General features: G+C 45.3%; 1 protein-coding gene across 2 annotated transcripts; it reads right to left on the reverse strand.

The window, feature by feature from the left end:
• Positions 1-11,377: 11,377 nt before the first annotated feature.
• LOC129861356 (methyl-CpG-binding protein 2-like) lies at positions 11,378-21,608 on the reverse strand. 2 transcript variants are annotated; one of them, XM_055932732.1, is made up of 3 exons: positions 21,489-21,608; positions 19,499-19,912; positions 11,378-15,456 (listed from the first exon to the last, which is right to left on the reverse strand). In XM_055932732.1, exons 1-3 carry the CDS (start codon positions 21,518-21,520, stop codon positions 13,509-13,511), a joined length of 2,394 nt encoding a protein of 797 aa, XP_055788707.1. In that variant the 5' UTR covers positions 21,521-21,608; the 3' UTR covers positions 11,378-13,508. The 2 variants fall into 2 exon arrangements, with proteins under 2 accessions (XP_055788707.1, XP_055788706.1); XM_055932731.1 differs by having other exon boundaries at positions 19,499-19,915.
• Positions 21,609-23,123: the final 1,515 nt, after the last annotated feature.

Below are 23,123 nucleotides of genomic sequence, written 5' to 3' on the forward strand. Positions count from 1 at the left end.
TCAGTTCAGCCCTACAGAGTGAACCAGGTAATGGAGACATTGACCTTCGATGCTGTCCGGGTCAGTTCAGCCCAACAGAGTGAACCAGGTAATGGAGACATTGACCTTCGATGCTGTCCGGGTCAGTTCAGCCCTACAGAGTGAACCAGGTAATGGAGATATTGACCTTCGATGCTGTCCGGGTCAGCTCAGCCCTACAGAGTGAACCATTTAATGGAGACATTGAGCTTCGATGCTGTCCGGGTCAGTTCAGCCCTACAGAGTGAACCAGGTAATGGAGACATTGAGCTTCGATGCTGTCCGGGTCAGTTCAGCCCTACAGAGTGAACCAGGTAATGGAGACATTGAGCTTCGGTGCTGTCCGGGTCAGTTCAGGAGACATTGAGCTTCGATGCTGTCCGGGTCAGTTCAGCCCAACAGAGTGAACCAGGTAATGGAGACATTGACCTTCGATGCTGTCCGGGTCAGTTCAGCCCTACAGAGTGAACCAGGTAATGGAGACATTGAGCTTCGATGCTGTCCGGGTCAGTTCAGCCCTACAGAGTGAACCAGGTAATGGAGACATTGAGCTTCGATGCTGTCCGGGTCAGTTCAGCCCTACAGAGTGAACCAGGTAATGGAGACATTGACCTTCGATGCTGTCCGGGTCAGTTCAGCCCAACAGAGTGAACCAGGTAATGGAGACATTGACCTTCGATGCTGTCCGGGTCAGTTCAGCCCTACAGAGTGAACCAGGTAATGGAGATATTGACCTTCGATGCTGTCCGGGTCAGCTCAGCCCTACAGAGTGAACCATTTAATGGAGACATTGAGCTTCGATGCTGTCCGGGTCAGTTCAGCCCTACAGAGTGAACCAGGTAATGGAGACATTGAGCTTCGATGCTGTCCGGGTCAGTTCAGCCCTACAGAGTGAACCAGGTAATGGAGACATTGAGCTTCGGTGCTGTCCGGGTCAGTTCAGGAGACATTGAGCTTCGATGCTGTCCGGGTCAGTTCAGCCCTACAGAGTGAACCAGGTAATGGAGACATTGACCTTCGATGCTGTCCGGGTCAGTTCAGCCCTACAGAGTGAACCAGGTAATGGAGACATTGAGCTTCGATGCTGTCCGGGTCAGTTCAGCCCAACAGAGTGAACCAGGTAATGGAGACATTGACCTTCGATGCTGTCCGGGTCAGTTCAGCCCTACAGAGTGAACCATTTAATGGAGACATTGAGCTTCGATCCAGTCCTCAAGTCCACACTGATCACAATGACAGAATTTCAGGACATACAGTGCATTTGGAAAGTATTCAGACCCCTTGACTTTTTCCACATTTTGTTACGTTACAGCCTTATTCTAAAATGGATGAAATATTTACACACATTACCCCATAATGACAAAGCGAAATCTGTTATAATTTTTATTTTAGCAAATGTATATATATTTAAAAAATATATATATTTACATAAGTATTCAGACCTTTTGTTATGACACTCGAAATTGAGCTCAGGTGCATCCTGTTTCCATTCCATTCCACTGTTTCCTGTTTCTACAACTTAATTGGAGTCCACCTGTGATAAATTCAATTGATTTGACATGATTTGAAAGGCACACACCTTTGTCTATATAAGGCCCCACACTTGACAGTGCAAATCAGAGCAAAAACCAAGTCATGAGGTTCAAGGAATTGTCTGTAGAGCTCCGAGACAGAATTGTGTCTAGGCACAGATCTGGGGAAGGGTACCAAAACATTTCTGCAGCATTGAAGGTCCCTAAGAACACAGTGGCCTCCATCATTTTTAAATGGAAGAAGTTTGGAACCACCAAGAGCTGGCCACGACGCCCAAACTGAGCAATCTGGGGAGAAGGGCCTGGGTCAGGGAGGTGACCAAGAACTTGATGGTCACTGACAGAGCTCCAGAGTTCCTCTGTGGAGATGGGAGAAGCTTCCAGAAGGACAACCATCTCTGCAGCACTCCAACAAATCAGGCCTTTATGGTAGAGTGGCCAGACAGAAGCCACTCATCAGTAAAAGGAACATGACAGCCCGCTTGGAGTTTGCCAAAAGGCATCTAAAGGACTCTCAGACCATGAGAAACAAGATTCTCTGGTCTGATGAAACCAAGATTGAACTCTTTGGCCTGAATGCCAAGCATCACATCTGGAGGAAACCTGGCACCATCCCTACGGTGAAGCATGGTGGTGGCAACATCATGCTGTGGGGATGTTTTTCAGGGGCAGGGTCTGGGAGACTAGTAAGTATCGAGGGAAAGATGAACGGAGCAAAGTACAGAGAGATCCTTGATGAAAACCTGCTCCAGAGTGCTCAGGACCTCAGACTGGGGTGAATGTTCACCTTCCAACAAGACAATGACCATAAGCACACAGCCAAGACAAAGCAAGAGTGGCTTCAGGACAAGTCTCTAAATGAACTTGAGTGACCCAGCCAGAGCCCGGACTTGAACCAGATTGAACATCTCTGGAGAGACCTGAAAATAGCTGTGCTGCGACGCTCCCCATCCAACCTGACAGAGCTTGAGAGGATATGCAGAGAAGAATGGGAGAAACTCCCCAAATACAGGTGTGCCAAGCTTGCAGTGTCCCACACAAGAAGACTCAAGGCTGTAATCGCTGCCAAAGGTGCTTCAACAAAGTACTGAGTAAAGGGTCTAAAAACTTATGTAAAGGTGATATTTCCGGGGGGGGGGGGGGTTTCTTCCAGAAATGTCAAAAAACCTGATTTTACTTTGCCATTATGGGGTATTGTGAGGTCATAATGGGGTATTGTGACGTCATAATGGGGTATTGTGACGTCATAATGGGGTATTGTGTGTAGACTGATGAGGGGAAAAAACAATTTAACGCTGTAACGTAACAAAATGTGGAAAAAGTCAAGGGGTCTGAATACTTTCTGAATGCACTGCAAGTAACCCATTTGTTTTTTCCATCCTACTTTTGCTATTTACTATATCCAATTTCTGCTTCATTAAATATTAAAATGCAAAATGAAAAGGGCATATTTTGCCTTCAAACTGGTGTAACGGACTGACCCACATCCAGCCTCCACCTCCAGGTTTCTAGACCAGCGGAGACATATTACTGAAGACTGAGTCCGAACCTGGTACTGGTTAAACCCTTTCACACTACGGAGCTGAGCTGAGAAAAGCTGAATTGCACTGCACTGACCTAGTTCCGCATCCACCACAGTTGCTGGAACTGTGCTGGAAATAACATTGGAGACAGCTCAGCTCAGCTCAGCAGGGTGGGAAAGGGAAAGGGTATTTGTGTAGTGTAAGAGCTTCTTGTGATGATCTGCAGAGAGAGGGGAGAGAGAAAGCGCTGGAGGGGGAAGAGAGAGAGGGGGGTGGGGGAGAACGAGAGAGAGGGGGGAGAGAAAGAGCTGGGGGGGAAGAGAGAGAGGGGGGTGGGGGAGAACGAGAGAGAGGGGGGGAGAGAAAGCGCTGGAGGGGGAAGAGAGAGAGGGGGGTGGGGGAGAACGAGAGAGAGGGGAGAGAAAGAGCTGGAGGGGGAAGAGAGAGAGGGGGGTGGGGGAGAACGAGCGAGAGGGGGGAGAGAAAGAGCTGGAAGAGAGAGAGGGGGGTGGGGGAGAACGAGAGAGAGGAGGGAGAGAAAGAGCTGGAGGGGGAAGAGAGAGAGGGGGGTGGGGGAGAACGAGCGAGAGGAGGGAGAGAAAGAGCTGGAGGGGGAAGAGAGAGAGGGGGTGGGGGAGAATGAGAGAGAGGAGGGAGAGAAAGAGCTGGAGGGGGAAGAGAGAGAGGGGGGTGGGGGGAGAACGAGAGAGAGGGGGGAGAGAAAGCACTGGGGGGGGAAGAGAGAGAGGGGGGTGGGGGAGAACGAGAGAGAGGGGGGAGAGAAAGCACTGGAGGGGGAAGAGAGAGAGGGGGTGGGGGAGAACGAGAGAGAGGGGGGAGAGAAAGAGCTGGAGGGGGAAGAGAGAGAGGGGGGTGGGGGGAGAACGAGAGAGAGGGGGGAGAGAAAGAGCTGGGGGGGGAAGAGAGAGAGGGGGTGGGGGAGAATGAGAGAGAGGAGGGAGAGAAAGAGCTGGAGGGGGAAGAGAGAGAGGGGGGTGAGGGAGAACGAGCGAGAGGAGGGAGAGAAAGCACTGGGGGGGGAAGAGAGAGAGGGGGGTGGGGGAGAACGAGAGAGAGGGGGGAGAGAAAGAGCTGGAGGGGGAAGAGAGAGAGGGGGGTGGGGGGAGAACGAGAGAGAGGGGGGGAGAGAAAGCGCTGGAGGGGGAAGAGAGAGAGGGGGGTGGGGGAGAACGAGAGAGAGGGGGGGAGAGAAAGAGCTGGAGGGGGAAGAGAGAGAGGGGGGTGGGGGAGAACGAGAGAGAGGGGAGAGAAAGAGCTGGAGGGGGAAGAGAGAGAGGGGGGTGGGGGGGAACGAGAGAGAGGGGGGAGAGAAAGAGCTGGAGGGGGAAGAGAGAGAGGGGGGTGGGGGGGGAACGAGAGAGAGGGGGGAGAGAAAGAGCTGGAGGGGAAGAGAGAGAGGGGATTGGGGGGAGAACGAGAGAGAGGGGGGAGAGAAAGCGCTGGAGGGGGAAGAGAGAGAGGGGGGTGGGGGGAGAACGAGCGAGAGGGGGGAGAGAAAGCGCTGGAGGGGGAAGAGAGAGAGGGGGGTGGGGGGAGAACGAGAGAGAGGGGGGAGAGAAAGCGCTGGAGGGGGAAGAGAGAGAGGGGGGAGAGAAAGAGCCACTGGGAGTTCACTCAGTAAAACAGTCAACTTGTACCAAAACTTCCAAACTGCAACAATGCAGATGGTGTGATTATGTCAGGGTTTTTTGATACACTAGACTTTTAACAGTTCTTTCTCCCCGCACTGTTGTGAATTTGAAGATATTACATAGCCCTTTGTGAGCAAGAGAGCTCGTATTATCCATTGTGCCCTTCGCTAGTCACTAGGGCACAGGTGTCAAACTCATTCCACGGGGGGCCGAGTGTCTGTGGGTTTTCGCTCCTCCCTTGTACTTGATTGATGAATTAACATCACTAATTAGTTTTGAACTCCCCACACCTGGTTGTCTAGGGCTTTATTGAAATGAAAAACCAAAAACCTGCAGACACTAGGCCCTCCGTGGAATGAGTTTGACACCCCTGCACTAGGGCAAGAGGCGAAGCAAGAGGAGAGATATGGGCCATATCCAAACTATTGTTTGTCTACAATTTGTAATTTTGTAGTAATAATAATCTATACTATCATAATATGTTACAATGTAAAGAAGTCAATAACAAATAGATCTCTGGAGTTTTGACATGCAAGAATAAGTTATTTTTCAGATTCAAGACTTAGGACAGATTAGAAACAATGTTTTTCTGGTCAGGGCCGATTACGGTAAATTTATGGAATTGCTTCTTGTCACGTTCTGACCATAGTTCTTGTGTGTTTTACTTGTTTTTGTGTTGGTCAGGACGTGAGCTGGGTGGGCATTCTATGTTGTGTGTCTAGTTTGTCTGTTTCTATGTTTGGCCTAATATGGTTCCCAATCAGAGGCAGGTGTTTTGTGTTGTCTCTGATTGGGAATCATATTTAGGTGGCTTGTTTTGTGTTGGGGTTTGTTTCCTGTCTTTGTGTTCCGTTTCACCAGAGAGGACTGTTTCGGTTTGTCACGTTTGTTATTTTTGTATTTTGTTAAGTGTTCACGTTTTCGTCTTGTTTATTAAAGCATGTTGAACACGAGCTACGCTGCGTCTTGGTCCGATCCCTGCTACACCTTCCTCTTCAGACGAAGATGAGGAAGGCTGCTGTTACACTTCTGTGTGAGTGAGGGATTGAGTGTAGGGTAAAACTCATTAAAACATTTGTTATTGAGCCAGAAGAAAAAAGGCATGTTTAAACTAATGTAATTAACTAATGTAATTAACGAATGTAAATAACTCATGTAATTAACTCATGTAATTAATTAATGTAATTAACTCATGTAATTAACTCATGTAATTAACTAATGTAATTAGCTAATGTAATTAACTCATGTAATTAACTAATGTAATTAGCTAATGTAATTAGCGCGACATTGTTAATGGGGTGAAACAAAACAGATTTAAATTTTGCTTGTTGATCAACACACAAATTGTAGACTATTGTCTGCGTAGGAATAACAATTTCTGCTCACTGCAGATTTGATTGAATTCCAACCATACGTTTTAAATCTGACCGACTATGATGTCACTCTTCGCATGATTTCTTATCTAAAAACACTGGTAGGTTCTAGCTTCCTAAAACCCTCTATAGTGACCATGGAGTAGGTTCTAGTTTCCTAAAACCCTCTATAGTGACCATGGAGTAGGTTCTAGCTTCCTAAAACCCTCTATAGTGACCATGGAGTAGGTTCTAGCTTCCTAAAACCCTCTATAGTGACCATGGAGTAGGTTCTAGTTTCCTAAAACCCTCTATAGTGACCATGGAGTAGGTTCTAGTTTCCTAGAACCCTCTATAGTGACCATGGAGTAGGTTCTAGTTTCCTAAAACCCTCTATAGTGACCATGGAGTAGGTTCTAGTTTCCTAAAACCCTCTATAGTGACCACAGAGTAGGTTCTAGCTTCCTAAAACCCTCTATAGTGACCACGGAGTAGGTTCTAGCTTCCTAAAACCCTCTATAGTGACCACGGAGTAGGTTCTAGTTTCCTAAAACCCTCTATAGTGACCATGGAGTAGGTTCTAGCTTCCTAAAACCCTCTATAGTGACCATGGAGTAGGTTCTAGTTTCCTAAAACCCTCTATAGTGACCATGGAGTAGGTTCTAGCTTCCTAAAACCCTCTATAGTGACCATGGAGTAGGTTCTAGCTTCCTAAAACCCTCTATAGTGACCATGGAGTAGGTTCTAGCTTCCTCAACCCCCCTATAGTGACCATGGAGTAGGTTCTAGTTTCCTAGAACCCTCTATAGTGACCATGGAGTAGGTTCTAGTTTCATAAAACCCTCTATAGTGACCATGGAGTAGGTTCTAGTTTCCTAAAACCCTCTATAGTGACCATAGAGTAGGTTCTAGCTTCCTAAAACCCTCTATAGTGACCACGGAGTAGGTTCTAGTTTCCTAAAACCCTCTATAGTGACCACGGAGTAGGTTCTAGTTTCCTAAAACCCTCTATAGTGACCATGGAGTAGGTTCTAGCTTCCTAAAACCCTCTATAGTGACCATGGAGTAGGTTCTAGTTTCCTAAAACCCTCTATAGTGACCATGGAGTAGGTTCTAGCTTCCTAAAACCCTCTATAGTGACCATGGAGTAGGTTCTAGCTTCCTAAAACCCTCTATAGTGACCATGGAGTAGGTTCTAGCTTCCTCAACCCCCCTATAGTGACCATGGAGTAGGTTCTAGTTTCCTAAAACCCTCTATAGTGACCATGGAGTAGGTTCTAGTTTCATAAAACCCTCTATAGTGACCATGGAGTAGGTTCTAGTTTCCTAAAACCCTCTATAGTGACCATGGAGTAGGTTCTAGCTTCCTCAACCCCCCTATAGTGACCATGGAGTAGGTTCTAGTTTCCTAAAACCCTCTATAGTGACCATGGAGTAGGTTCTAGTTTCCTAAAACCCTCTATAGTGACCAAGGAGTAGGTTCTAGCTTCCTAGAACCCTCTATAGTGACCATGGAGTAGGTTCTAGCTTCCTAAAACCCTCTATAGTGACCATGGAGTAGGTTCTAGCTTCCTAAAACCCTCTATAGTGACCACGGAGTAGGTTCTAGCTTCCTAAAACCCTCTATAGTGACCATGGAGTAGGTTCTAGCTTCCTAAAACCCTCTATAGTGACCATGGAGTAGGTTCTAGCTTCCTAAAACCCTCTATAGTGACCATGGAGTAGGTTCTAGCTTCCTAAAACCCTCTATAGTGACCATGGAGTAGGTTCTAGTTTCCTAAAACCCTCTATAGTGACCATGGAGTAGGTTCTAGTTTCCTAGAACCCTCTATAGTGACCAAGGAGTAGGTTCTAGCTTCCTAGAACCCTCTATAGTGACCATGGAGTAGGTTCTAGCTTCCTAAAACCCTCTATAGTGACCATGGAGTAGGTTCTAGCTTCCTAAAACCCTCTATAGTGACCATGGAGTAGGTTCTAGCTTCCTAAAACCCTCTATAGTGACCATGGAGTAGGTTCTAGCTTCCTAAAACCCTCTATAGTGACCATGGAGTAGGTTCTAGCTTCCTAAAACCCTCTATAGTGACCATGGAGTAGGTTCTAGCTTCCTAAAACCCTCTATAGTGACCATGGAGTAGGTTATAGCTTCCTACAACCCTCTATAGTGACCATGGAGTAGGTTCTAGCTTCCTAAAACCCTCTATAGTGACCATGGAGTAGGTTCTAGCTTCCTAAAACCCTCTATAGTGACCATGGAGTAGGTTCTAGTTTCCTAAAACCCTCTATAGTGACCATGGAGTAGGTTCTAGTTTCCTAAAACCCTCTATAGTGACCATGGAGTAGGTTCTAGCTTCCTAAAACCCTCTATAGTGACCATGGAGTAGGTTCTAGCTTCCTAAAACCCTCTATAGTGACCATGGAGTAGGTTCTAGTTTCCTAAAACCCTCTATAGCACATATGTCAGAGTCAAGGCCCGCGGGCCACATCCGGCCCGCGAGAAGGTTTTTTACGGCCCCTGGGATGATCTTGATTTATTATTAGAACCGGCCCGCAGACCGCAGCAAGCCGGCAGCCCGCAGATCTTTTACACGCACCAATACTACATTTCCCACAATGCAACGGTGACGCACCGAGCAGTAGGCTGCTTCATTTCAATATTTATTGGCACAGCAGTCGTCAGCATCACAGTAAAATTAACTTTCAGATACCCATCAAAAATGGCAAAACGGAAGGTGGACACTGAGAACCGGGGGTTTCAAACAAGGTGGGAGTCGGAGTATATGTTCACGGAGGTAGCTGGAAAACCTGTGTGTCTTCTGTGTGGAGAAAGTGTGGCGGTACTGAAAGAGTATAATCTGAGACGACATTATGAAACGAAACACGCGGACAAAAACAAGAATATGGACATGGAACAAAGGCTACAAAAGGCAGAGGAATTAAAACGAGGCCTCAAATCTCGACAGGCTCTGTTCAAAAAAGCCAAATCACAAGGCCAGGCTGCTGTCAAGGCCAGTTTTATTTTGGCAGAAGAGATCGCTAAATCAGCCCGGCCATTTACGGAGGGGGATTTCATCAAAAACTGCATGATTAAAGTTTGTGACGAAGTTTGCCCAGAAAAAAGGCAACTCTTTTTAAATGTGAGTCTGAGCAGAAACACCATTGCCGAGAGAGTAGACCAGTTGTCCATCAATCTAAAAGAGCAGCTTGTGAAAAAGGGAAAAGATTTCATTGCATATTCCTTGGCTGTGGATGAGAGCACCGACATTTCTGACATTGCCCAGTTGTCAATTTTCATCCGCGGAGTGGACTCCAGCCTAAGCGTGACAGAGGAGTTTTTGGCTTTACGTCCTATGCATGGCACAACTACGGGGCATGATTTGTATGAAGAGGTGTCAAGATGTGTAAATGAGATGGAGCTGCCTTGGGAAAAACTCGTGGGTTTGACAACCGACGGAGCACCTGCGATGTGTGGACACAGGAGCGGACTGGTGGCGAAGATACGGGAAAAGATGCAAGAGGAAAACGCGACAGGTGAGCTGACAGCTTATCATTTTATCATACACCAGGAAGCGTTGTGCGGTAAAGCCTTGAAAATGGAGCATGTAATGAGCATCATCACGCGCACAGTTAACTTTATCAGAGCCAAAGGTTTGAATCACCGCCAGTTCAAGGCATTTCTGACGGAGTTAGAAACGGAGCATGGTGATTTGCCTTATCACACAGAGGTGCGATGGCTAAGCCAGGGAAAGGTGCTTCAAAGATGTTTCGAGCTTCGTGAGGAGATTTGTCTGTTCTTGGACAGCAAAGGGAAAGACACAACACAACTCCGAGACAAAATGTTTCTGTGTGAAATGGCTTTTCTGTGTGACATTACGAGTCATCTGAATGCAATGAACTTGCAGCTGCAGGGTCGGGATCATGTCATCTCTGATATGTACAGTACAGTGAAGGCATTTAAAACCAAACTGACTCTGTGGGAGACGCAGATGCGGAAAGAAAATTTGAGCCACTTTCCCAGCTGCCAGACCATGAAAGAGAAGCTCTCTACCAGTGCGTTCCCGAGCGCACAGTTGGCTGATAAAATAGGTATGCTTGCCGCTGACTTTCGACGCCGATTTGCTGACTTTGAAGCACAAAAAAGCAGGTTGGAACTGCTCGGTAACCCATTTGCTGTTGACGTGGAAAGCTCACCACCAAACCTCCAAATGGAGTTGATTGACCTCCAATGCAATGATGCACTGAGGGCAAAATATGCGGCAGTGGGTGCTGCGGAGTTCGCCCGTTTCCTCCCCGACACAATGCCCCAGCTGCGCATCCAGGCTGCTCAAACGTTGTCTATGTTTGGCAGCACATACCTGTGTGAACAACTGTTTTCTTTGATGAACCTGAACAAAACATCACACAGAAGTCGACTTACTGCTGAACACCTCCACTCAATTCTGAGGATTTCCTCAGCTCAGAGCCTTACCCCGAACATTGATGAACTTGTGGAAAAGATGGGACACCACCAAGTATCACCCTCAACCTCAAACAAGTGAACATTACTGTGCAATCACATATTTAGAGTTTTTACTCAGTTCAAGTTTAAAAGTTAAAGTTTAATATTTGTTTTCACTGCATGTTACTTCTCCTTAAACAAAGTGTTGTTTTTGATTAATAGATTTTTGCACTTTATTTTATTGTATTTCAATCCAATTATATTTTAAAAATATTTCAGTTGAGTGGATGATAGAAAATTGCTATTATTGTTTTTTTCTTTGAAGTAAATTTAGCCCACTTTTGCTAAAATAGAAAATATAGGCTACTGATGGTGCCTTGAATACCGGTTTCTTTCATTTAATGTTCATGTTATGGGGATTTTTATATAAAGGAAATTTGTCTTTTGTGTCTGTTGAAAATTAAAGATTACTGACAGAGCCATAAGAAAATATTGCTTTATTTATCTGATCATATTGGAATATATTTGTTAGGTTTTCAGTAGGTTCAATTAGGTTCACTAGACTATATGCGTCATTTAAAAATTTTTCAATGAACATTCGAACAGTCCGGCCCTCGGCTTGTAGCTAAATTTTTTATTTGGCCCTCCGTCCATTTGACTTTGACACCCCTGCTCTATAGTGACCATGGAGTAGGTTCTAGTTTCCTAAAACCACTAGCATGGGTTATGCGTTTTGACTTCCTACCTGCGATTTTAAACTAAAGGAAAGCAACTAGTCTAACAGTGCAAGTTTCATGAAGCCACGAGTACAGAAGATAATCCAGTTGCATGCAGAAAGGAGTACTGTGTTGACATTCATAGTGGCTGTGTCAAAACTGGAATATTTAATAATCAAATCCTCTATTTGAAATACATTTTTTTTGGAACAGAACTGAATAAAAAACATTTTTAAATGGTAGACTTGACTAAATGACGTCGCCCTACGAACAGTACCGGAGATATTAAGATGATCAAGTATTGCTCTCACACAGTATCTACAGATGTGCACTGGTTCGATTTTCCTCGGGACCGAAACAGTGGAGAAGTTGAGCCTCGTGCTTCTAAATGCCTAGCTGTAGTGGAAATTGACCCACTATGCTGTCTACTTTTTAATTATTGACAACAACAACAAAAAATCCCCCCCCCCCCCCCAAAACACAACAGACAACAAAACAACTTCCTCCAGCGGGTTTGGTTATTTATATTGTCTTTGGGATGTCATTTGAGTATATAGAAAACTTTTGATACTTTAGGTATTGACAACAACAACAAAAAAATTGGGGGGGGGGGGGGACGAATCTATGGAGCATTGGCTATTATAATGCCTGAGTCCAGTTGTGCTTTTAGCTTCCTGTCTGACTGTGGGGAAACAGTTCAATTTAAGAGAAACTGAGTACATGGAAATTTTACCATCTCATTTGCATTACTAGTAAAAAAAAATTATAATACTGTTTTAATGATTGTTATTCTATTATTTGCTTCTGTGTATTTGTGGGACTACGGTCAGCCTCCATTACATAAGTAAACGACGAGAAAAGGCATCGGGTAGAATTGTAATTGTAATTGAACCTGTTTTCAGGAGCCAAACATTCATCAAACCACACGTCATTGGTGTATCTAGGCCTCTGAAACCCTGCGGTTTCATCACCTCCACCATCAGATAGGAAGTTATCGGTCAGCATCAAGAGTGTTTTCGTTTCAAAGCTTCAGGAGTTAGTCCCAAATGATACCCTCTTCTCTATGTAGTGCACTACTTTTAGGGTTCTGGTCTAAAGTAGTGCGCTACTTTTAGGGTCCTGGTCTAAAGTAGTGCACTACTTTTAGGGTTCTGGTCTAAAGTAGTGCACTACTGTTAGGGTCCTGGTCTAAAGTAGTGCACTACTTTTAGGGTTCTGGTCTAAAGTAGTGCACTACTTTTAGGGTTCTGGTCTAAAGTAGTGCACTACTTTTAGGGTTCTGGTCTAAAGTAGTGCACTACTTTTAGGGTTCTGGTCTAAAGTAGTGCACTACTTTTAGGGTTCTGGTCTAAAGTAGTGCACTACATAGGGAGTAGGGTACCATTTGGGACGCATAGACATATTATAGGTTGAGGAAAACATATATCACCTAAATGAATAGGCCTGGACTGTAGAGCGTGGACTGGAAACCGAGGCTTCATCCAAAATGGCACCCTAGTCCCTATACAGTGCACTACTTTAGACCAGAGCCCTATGGCACCCTATTCCCTATACAGTGCACTACTTTAGACCAGAGTCCTATAGAACCCTAGTCATGATATAGTGCACTACTTTAGACCAGAGTCCTATAGAACCCTAGTCCCGATACAGTGCACTACTTTAGACCAGAGCCCTATAAGCAGTGCATTAAAATGGGGAATAGGGTGCCATTTTGGACTCACCCTGCGGGTACTGCAGTAATAAGAAGATGCTACAACAGAAGCAGTGGCAGCTTGCATGGCATATGTATATTGTGAGGCCTCTATCCACGGAGCACAGAACAATTGGCAAGTCCACTTTATAAAGGGCCAGACAGGACATGTGCCTTGGCTTTAGGCAAATCCAACCCTGTTTAGTCCCATTTTAACAATGGTATCTTAAACCATGGATTCCATAGTTTCCGGCTGATGATGTATACAGGAAGTGTAGGTCCTCCACGTCCTGTAAGCTTTGAGCAAAGGATCATGGGTCGCAGTGGATGACTAACAGGTTTAAAGCAAAAAGAAAGAACAAAACAATTACAAAACATTTTTTTTTAAAGGAAAAATGAATCAGGAAGCAATCTGTTGTGGGATGTCCATTAAGCTGCGTTATTTGTTTGTCAATAAACAGATAAACAGCCCAACCAACAGCTGTCTTTTGTTTTTATGTACACATTTTCTGTTTGTTGTTTTCTTATAAAAATCCACTGCTGCACTAAACGTCTCCTCTCTCCTTACAGACATCGGTCCTGCAACGCAGTCAACTAACCCTTTCAGTGACCGGTGTCCGAGACTCGACCGTCTCCTCCCGGCTAGGTCTGGGTACGGCTGAGACCGTCTCCTCCCGGCTAGGTCTGGGTACGGCTGAGACCGCCTCCTCCCGGCTAGGTCTGGGTACGGCTGAGACCGCCTCCTCCCGGCTAGGTCTGGGTACGGCTGAGACCGCCTCCTCCCGGCTAGGTCTGGGTACGGCTGAGACCGCCTCCTCCCGGCTAGGTCTGGGTACGGCTGAGACCGCCTCCTCCCGGCTAGGTCTGGGTACGGCTGAGACCGTCTCCTCCCGGCTAGGTCTGGGTACGGCTGAGACCGCCTCCTCCCGGCTAGGTCTGGGTACGGCTGAGACCGCCTCCTCCCGGCTAGGTCTGGGAACGGCTGAGACCGTCTCCTCCCGGCTAGGTCTGGGTACGGCCGAGACCGTCTCCTCCCGGCTAGGTCTGGGTACGGCTGAGACCGCCTCCTCCCGGCTAGGTCTGGGTACGGCTGAGACCGTCTCCTCCCGGCTAGGTCTGGGTACGGCCGAGACCGTCTCTTCCCGGCTAGGTCTGGGTACGGCCGAGACCGTCTCCTCCCGGCTAGGTCTGGGTACGGCCGAGAAGGATACAATGTCTCTCAAATCCCTCCCTTCCACCGTCCCTGCTGCCATGCCCACTTGATGCTTGTTGGCCCTGGTATAACCTATTCCCACCACTGCAGCTACCGGAGGCTTTGGACACCTGTCCTGTCTGACCTCCCGGACCTCCTCTCTCTCTCCTCTGGCCGTGGTGGTGCTACCCCGGCAGGGCCCCCTGGAGGTGCTCAGGTCCTGGGGCTCATTCTGCAGGAGTGCCCCTGGCCTCACCGAGGCCCTGGCTGTATGGGAGACTAGGCCCATAGTCAAGCCGGGGAAGTGATGATGAGGGGGCCGCTGGGAGGGTGGGGGAGGAGGATCCTCCACTACAGAGGAGTGACTGTGGCGACGGTGGTGGTGGTGAAGGTGTTTGTGCGGCGTACGCTCTTTTCTCTTGTGGCTGTGACTCTTTGGGGTAGTGATGCTACTGCTGCTGCCGCCTCCACTGGCCCCACTATTAGACCCAACGCTGGCCCCACTATTAGACCCAACGCTGGCCCCACCACTGTCCTCTGCGGTCAGCCCGGCAGTCACGGGACTGTCCTTGTGCATCCTCCCTGGACTCTTTGGCAGCTTCTGTCCCTGATCCTTCTGTCCCTGGTCCTTCTGTCCCTGGTCCTTCTGTCCCTGGTCCTTCTGTCCCTGGTCTGTCCTCTCTGCTGCTGCCACCACCACCACAGCACTCCCTGTCCCTATCCCTGCCCCGGCTATAGCTGGAATGTCTTTCGACTCCTCAACAGTTTCTCTGGTCTTGCGTTTCTTGATGGGTAGAGCGGTCTGCTGCACTGGCTTAGTGGAAGACTCCTTCTGAGCTTTCCTTTTGGCTTCTGCGGCGACGATAGCAACCGCTGCGTAGGAGGAAGTACTGGAATCCGCCACCCCAACTGCCGCTGACACCAACCCTGGCTTACGCCCCCGCTTTTTCGGAGCAGTCTGCAGTTGTGTCTCCGCCTTCCTTTTCCGTCCAGGGCGCATCGTGGTGACTACGACCTGCGATGGCGGCTGCCCCGCCGCTTCAGATGCCTTGGATGCGCTGAAAGGCATTTTGACCAAGAGCCTCCCAGGACTCTTCTCCACCACACGCTTCATTGCCACGCCCTCCATGGCCGGGCGTAACTTTCCACTCCCCTTCGGCCGACCCCGGCCCCTCCCTGACGGTTTCATCACCTTGGGTTTCTTTGGGGGTCTCTTCTCGCGGCGGGAGGGACTCCCACGCCCTGTCACGGTGAAGTCGAAGTCATTGGGGTCGGAGGCGGTGTCTCCTACCTTCTGGAAGAAGGCGATCAGCTCCACCTTGGAACGGAAGGCTTTCCCCTCTGGGCTGAAATACAGATCACAACGAACGTCCCGACTGTAAACGGATCTGTAAACCTCCTAACTGTTAATGGATCTGCAAACTTCCTTTCTGTAAACGGATCTGCAAACTTCCTAACTGTAAACGTCCTAACGGTAAACCGATCTGTAAATGTAATTTCTGTAAACGTCCTAACATTTAACATTTCTGTAATCGGATCTGTAAACGTCCTTTCTGTAAAGATACAGTTGAAGTCGGAAGTTTACATACACTTAGGATGGCGTCATTAAAACTAGTTTTTTAACCACTCCACAAATGTCTTGTTAACAAACTATAGTTTTGGGAAGTTGGTTAGGACATCTACTTTGTGCATGACACAAGTAATTTTTACAACAATTTTTACAGACAGATTATTTCACTTATAAGTCACTGTATCACAATTCTAGTGGGTCAGAAGTTTACATACACTAAGTTGACTGTGCCTTTAAACAGCTTGGAAAAAATCCAGAAAATGATGTCATGGCTTTAGAAGCTTCTGATAGGCTAATTGACATAATTTGAGTCAATTGGAGGTGTACCTGTGGATGTATTTCAAGGCCTACCTTCAAACTCAGTGCCTCTTTGCTTGACATCATGGAAAAATCTAAAGAAATCAGCCAAGACCTCAGAAAAAACATTGTAGACCTCCACAAGTCTGGTTCATCCTTGGGAGCAATTTCCAAATGCCTGAAGGTACCACGTTCATCTGTACAAACAATAGTTCACACGTATAAACACTATGAGACCACACAGCCGTCATACCGCTCAGGAAGGAGACGTGTTCTGTCTCCTAGAGATGAATGTACTTGGTGCGAAAAGTGCAAATCAATCCCAGAACAACAGCAAAGGACCTTGTGAAGATGCTGGAGGAAACAGGTACAAAAGTATCTATATCCACAGTAAAACGAGTCCTATATCGACATAACCTGAAAGGCCGCTCAGCAAGGAAGAAGCCACCGCTCCAAAACCGCCATAAAAAAGCCAGACTACGGTTTGCAACTGCACATGGGGACAAATATCGTACTTTTTGGAGAATTGTCCTCTGGTCTGATGAAACAAAAATATAACTGTTTGGCCAAAAGGGGGAGGCTTGCAAGCCGAAGAACACCATCCCAACCGTGAAGAACGGGGGTTGCAGCATCATGTTGTGGGGGTGCTGTGCTGCAGGAGGAACTGGTGCACTTCACAGAATAGATGGCATCATTAGGAGGAAAATGATGTGGATATATTGAAGCAACATCTCAAGACATCAGTCAGAAAGTTAAAGCTTGGTTGCAAATGGGTCTTCCAAATGGACAATGACCCCAAGCATACTTCCAAAGTTGTGGCAAAATGGCTTAAGGACAACAAAGTCAAGGTATTGGAGTGGCCATCACAAAGCCCTGACCTCAATCCTATAGAAAATGTGTGGGTAGAACTGAAAAAGTGTGTGCGAGCAAGGAGGCCTACAAACCTGACTCAGTTACACCAGCTCTGTCAGGAGGAATGGGCCAAAATTCACCCACCTTATTGTGAGAAGCTTGTGGAAGGCTACCCCAAAACATTTGACCCAAGTTAAACAATTTAAAGGCAATGCTACCAAATACTAATTGAGTGTATGTAAACTTCTGACCCACTGGGAATGTGATGAAAGAAATAAAAGCTGAAATAAATCATTCTCTCTACTATTATTCTGACATTTCACATTCTTAAAATAAAGTTGTGATCCTAACTGACCTTAAGACAGGGAATTTTTACTCGGATTGAATGTCAGGAATTGTGAAACTGAGTTTAAATGTATTTGGCTAAGGTGTATGTAAACTTCCGACTTCAACTGTAAGTGTGGTAAAATACAAGGCAAAGTACCAGTATGAACTGAGAAAATATCTCCAGATTCAGAAAAATACACTTCGGAAAGAATTCAGACCCCTTGAACTTTTTCCACATTTCTTTAGGTTACAGCCTTATTCTAAAATGGATTACAATTTTTAAAAACTTTTTTAACTCATCAATCGACACACAATAACCCATAATGACGAAGCAAAAACGTTTTTTTACACATTTTTGTTAATTTATTAAAAAATAAAAAAACAGAAAATCTCATTTACTTAAGTATTCAGACCCTTTACTCAGTACTTTGTTGAAGCACCTTTGGTATCGATTACAGCCTCGAGTCTTCTTGGGTATGACGCTACAAGCTTGGCACACTTGTATTTGGGGAGTTTCTCCCATTCTTCTCTGCAGATCCTCTCAAGCTCTGTCTGGTTGGATGGGGAGCGTTGCTACACAGCTATTTTCAGGTCTCTCCAGAGATGTTCGATGTGGTTCAAGGCTCTGGCTGGGCCACTCAAGGACGTTCAGACACTTTCCCCAAAGCCACTCCTACATTGTCTTAGGATCGTTGTCCTGTTGGAAGGTGAACCTTTTCTCCAGTCTGAGGCCCTGAGCACTCTGGAGCAAAGATCTCTCTGTACTTTGCTCTGTTCATATTTGCCTCAATCCTGATTTAGTCTTCCAGTCCCTGCCGCTGAAAAACATCACCACAGCATGATGCTGCCACCAACATGCTTCACCATAGGGATGGTGACAGGTTTCCTCCAGACGTGACACTTGGCATTCAGGCCAACGAGTTCAATCTTGGTTTCATCAGACCGGAGAATCTTGTTTCTCATGGTCTGAGATTCTTTAGGTGCCTTTTGGCAAACTCCAAGCACGCTGTCATTTGCTTTTTACTGAGGACTGGCTTCTGTCTGGCCACTCTAGCATAAAGGCCTGATTGGTGGAGTGCTGCAGAGATGGTTGTCCTTCTGGAAGGTTCTCCCATCTCCACAGAGGAACTCTAGAGCTCTGTCAGAGTGACCATCGGGTTCTTGGTCACCTCCCTAACCAAAACCCTTCTTCCCGATTGCTCAGTTTGGCCAGGCAGCCAGCTTTAGGAAGAGTCTTGGTGGTTCCAAACTATTCCCCATTTAAATGTTTTGGTACCCTTCCCCAGATCTGTGCCTCGACACAATCCTGGCTCGGAGCTCTACGGACAATTCCTTCAATATCATAGCTTGGTTTTTGCTCTGACATGCACTGTCAACTGTGGGACTTTATATAGACAATTGTGTGCCTTTCCAAATCATGTCCAATCAATTGAATTTACCACAAGTGGACTCCAATCAAGTTGTAGAAACATCTCAAGGATGATCAATGGAAACAGGATGCACCTGAGCTCAATTATGAGTCTCATAACAAAGGGTCTGACTACTTATGTTAATACGGTATTTTTTATTTTTAATAGATTTGCAAAAATGTCTAAAAACCTGTTTTCACGCTGCCATTATGGGTTACTGTGTGTAGATCACCAAGGAATTGTTTTTATTTAATCCATTTTAGAATAAGGCTGTAACGTAACAAAATGTGGAAAAAGTCAAGAGGTCTGAATACTTTGAAAGTGTCATCCATCTTTGTATTTCCATCAACCTTAAACCAGTCTTGTAAAAAACTCTCTCTGATTCAGTCACATTAAACCAGTCTTGTAAAACACTCTCTATGATTCAGTCACATTAAACCAGTCTTGGAAAACACTCTCTGATTCAGTCACATTAAACCAGTCTTGTAAAACACTCTCTATGATTCAGTCACATTAAACCAGTCTTGGAAAACACTCTCTGATTCAGTCACATTAAACCAGTCTTGTAAAACACTCTCTGATTCAGTCACATTAAACCAGTCTTGTAAAACACTCTATATGATTCAGTCACATTAAACCAGTCTTGTAAAACGCTCTCTGATTCAGTCACATTAAACCAGTCTTGGAAAACACTCTCTGATTCAGTCACATTAAACCAGGCTTGTAAAACACTCTCTATGATTCAGTCACATTACAATATCAATGAGGGACGAAACAGACAAGATTTTGTTCGCTACTTCCAGCAAAATATTTAATATCACATCTCTGTATCATATCTCTCTGTATTATATTTAATATGATCATATCATGACATTATTTCAGATATGCTTTTGAGAGACAATTCTTGATATGGCTCTCTCATAGCCTACTCACTTCATCAAGTAGACGTCAAACTTTCCGGCGGACCGCCCAGACTTGCGTTGTTTCAGTTTACGTGTCCAGCCCTGGGGCAGAGAGGGGTCGTCGTACAAAGGACCACGGTCTCTGATTATGGACCTCCTCTGTTTGGGCGAAGCAGGGGACTCAAATAGACCCGAGGCCTCACCAACTGCAGTAACCATAGGTTCCGAGGGCCCCGCCTCAGCCAGCTGCGGCTGGTCTTGGTCTACACTGGGCTGCTGGACTGGAGGACGAGGAGGGGAGAACATAGTGGTGGTGGATGAAGACTCCAGCCTCTCCTTCTCCATATCCCTCCGCTCCCGCCTCACCTTCTTTGGGTTGCTGTGTGTCTTAGGGTCCTTGTCGTTGGAGCTCTGAGTCTGGATGGCGTCCTCACTCTTCTCCTCACTGCTGTGGAAGACAACGTTAGTCATGAGGGGGAGAGGCAGAGCAGAGGCATGGTCTCAGCTCATCAGACCAGAGAATATGAAGAATGGCTGTCTTGCTAGGGTTGACAACAACAAAAATGTACTGTAAATTTCAATACATTTCCTGGTTTTCCCGAAATCCCAGTTTGAGGATTCCCGGAATCTGGAGGGAATAAGCAGGGAATCCGTTGTCCTCCAACCAAGTTTTTTGGGGGGGAAAACCAGGGAATTTATTGAAAGTTCCAAGAATTTTGCAAACGTATCTTCAATGCCGATAAGAGTACAAGGTTTTTAAACAAAAAGTCACAGATAAAGTTACAAACCTCAGCCTGCTCCCAACCTACTCACTACCTATTTACGAAGGCCGTAAAAAACAAAAACATTTTGGGAAAAAATATTGTGTTGTGCTGTTTCTTCACATAGTGAAATATATATATGGCATTAAGGACAAAACCTTCAGTCTGCCTGAACTGGACTGAACCATATTCTATAAGCACCGTCCCTATAGCAGGCATATTGAATGACGCAGCCAGCCAGGGAAGCCACTTGGCAAGAGATGTCAACGGTTCGAATATTTTCAACTGCACATGGTCGGTCCACATTACACACAAGCATCTTACATCTTATCATTATTCTGATCTACACAACAGTAAAAGTAGACGTAGCCTACAGCAGCAGCTACATCACAATAGGCTAATCACTTCAACCTAACTGACTAATTGTAATGCATATAAAGAATATTTACAATACATTTTCTGGGGGGGGGTATAAATTGTCCTATGTAGAATATCTCCATACCAGATGCCAGTGTAGTGAAAATACGGGGGCATTATTTTCACGGTACATCAATATACTTTTCTACGACTGCTATATCATACTCAGTACCTTCATGCAATTAAAGCAATACCTTAACATTATTTGTTATTCTAGAAAAATGGGCCAACTCATGTCAGCTAACTCTAGTATTTAGCTAGATGATAACAGTCGTCATAACCAAACAAACATTTTTTCTATGTAAAGATAAAATAAATAAAAATGGTTTACGTCATAACAACACTGTAAAATGACATGTGGCTATTCTGTCGCAAAATTACCACGTCAAATGGCCACATATGTAACCGAATGACGCTACATCCTATCCAGCTATTTAGCCAGCGAGCCAAATTTGTTATGAGGGTGGAGGATGTGGACAAAATAGAGTGCAAACACAAGAACACAACTGGATATATTTTTGTTGACAGTAAATATATTTACAAATCTACAGGCTGTGTTTTCAAAGGTCAGAAAATGACACACACACACCCCCACACACGCGACAGCAATCTAACTGAGACCATTGCCTTGCTCATCTATGATCTGCTAAAGTAGGGGAATACTTATTTATGTATAATTTGGTGACGTATTCAGAACGCCTCTTTCAGTAAGCTTGCCTGCTGTTCAGTTCATAACAAAAATACAAGGCATTACTTTAGCTAAATACAGCAATACATTTTAAACGACTTGAACATTCATCTAACTCGACATTGAAATGGTGAATACATGTAATTCACACTTACAGTCTCTCGTCTCCGCTCTCTACGGCGGCCATTTTTTATTTAAATAAATAATTGTATAAAAATTCTCAAAACATCTCATGGGTACCTCTCACCCCTGCCTGAATTTCACTGCCGTCAGTGGCGTATTCACGCGAGATCCGTGAAACAGTTTCATAAGACCCATTGCATGAGCCATTGGATCTCGCGAGAGCAGTTGTCTTACTCTGTAAATGGTTGTGAACTCTGAGATGAGGCCACTATCTCCATCTGCAGCAAATACACATTACACACACCATCAAAACACATCCAGGCTTGGAGTTTATAATTTGATGTGTGGTGGAGGTGGAACTGTCACCAGAAAATCCCCACTATTGGTTTCCATGACAATCTGTCTTCAGAACAAATGTGCATTTGTTTTACCACTTAGGTCATAGCAATACATCTGGTATAATAGTTGTCAATAGAAGTTGTACGTCTGCTCTGGCTTTAGGCGTGGACTGCCCGACGCCATTCATAGACCCTAAATGCATTTGGCGCTTATTAATTAACGTATCTTCTTCCCAGGGAACTTTTATTAAGAGCCCCGACACTCTGTCTGAACGTGAACACGCATCGCTCGCGGTACGGGTTTGGAAACATTCGGGAACGTATCTTTCATATCAGTGAGAATTTGTAAAAATAAATAAATAAATAAAAAACATTTTAAAAGGTTTTATTACTACACACCTTTATAGGGTTAAGGTTATTGTTCCCACACTGTCATATCCATGTTACAGCTGGTGTTTAGGGAAGACAGAGCTGACAACCTGTGCTAATTAGCTATCTTCCATGCTCTGAACACCTGCGCGTAATTGGAAGAAGGCGGCCAGAAACATGTTGTAACTGAAAAATACTGTTGGCTATAACTGACATAAAGCAAGTTAAAACAGTGTATATTTAGCATTTGTGAAATTATTTGAATGTAATATGAAACTAAAGGGATTTATGCTTTTTTTGTGTGTGGGGGGGGGGGCAAGTAGCCTAGTGGTTAGAGTTTTGGACTAGTAACTGAAAGGTTTCAAGATCGAATCCCCGAGCTGACAAGGTAAAAATCTGTCTTTCTGACCCTGAACAAGGCAGTTAACCCACTTTCCTAGGCTGTCATTGAAAATAACAATTGGTTCTTAAATGACTTGCCGAGTTAAATAAAGGTAAAATAAAAATATGTTTCTAGAACCATATTCCGATTGAGAATCAATTCACATTTAGATGGAGTATTTGGCTGTTTTGACTGACACAGCCAGTCTACCTCTTGAAATAATATATAAAGGGACTTTGAGCAGTGCTGTACCGGTTGCAACCGATATTTCTGTGTACAGCGCTCTCTGTGAAAGGCGCAAAAATCAATTGCTTGACACTCCCTACAAGTGCTGGTTGTCCTGATTTATATGCGCTATTACAGAAGTCATGTCTCTGAACGTCTGTTAATGTCTAATTGCTTTGTCACGTATAAATTATGTCCTGAATGATTCTTTTTTTGTGGGGGGGGGGGGGGGGGGGGGTTGCCTGGTGATTTATTAGTAGATGTTTTTCATTGTATTCACAGGAATGTCCCTGTATTGATGTGTAATATTGTTATTATTGTTGCAATAAAAAAAATAAAAATAAAAAAGACAT

The sequence above is a fragment of the Salvelinus fontinalis genome, chromosome 8 (genome assembly GCF_029448725.1).
Source record: "Salvelinus fontinalis isolate EN_2023a chromosome 8, ASM2944872v1, whole genome shotgun sequence".
In the NCBI taxonomy this organism is placed as follows: Eukaryota; Metazoa; Chordata; class Actinopteri; order Salmoniformes; family Salmonidae; genus Salvelinus; species Salvelinus fontinalis.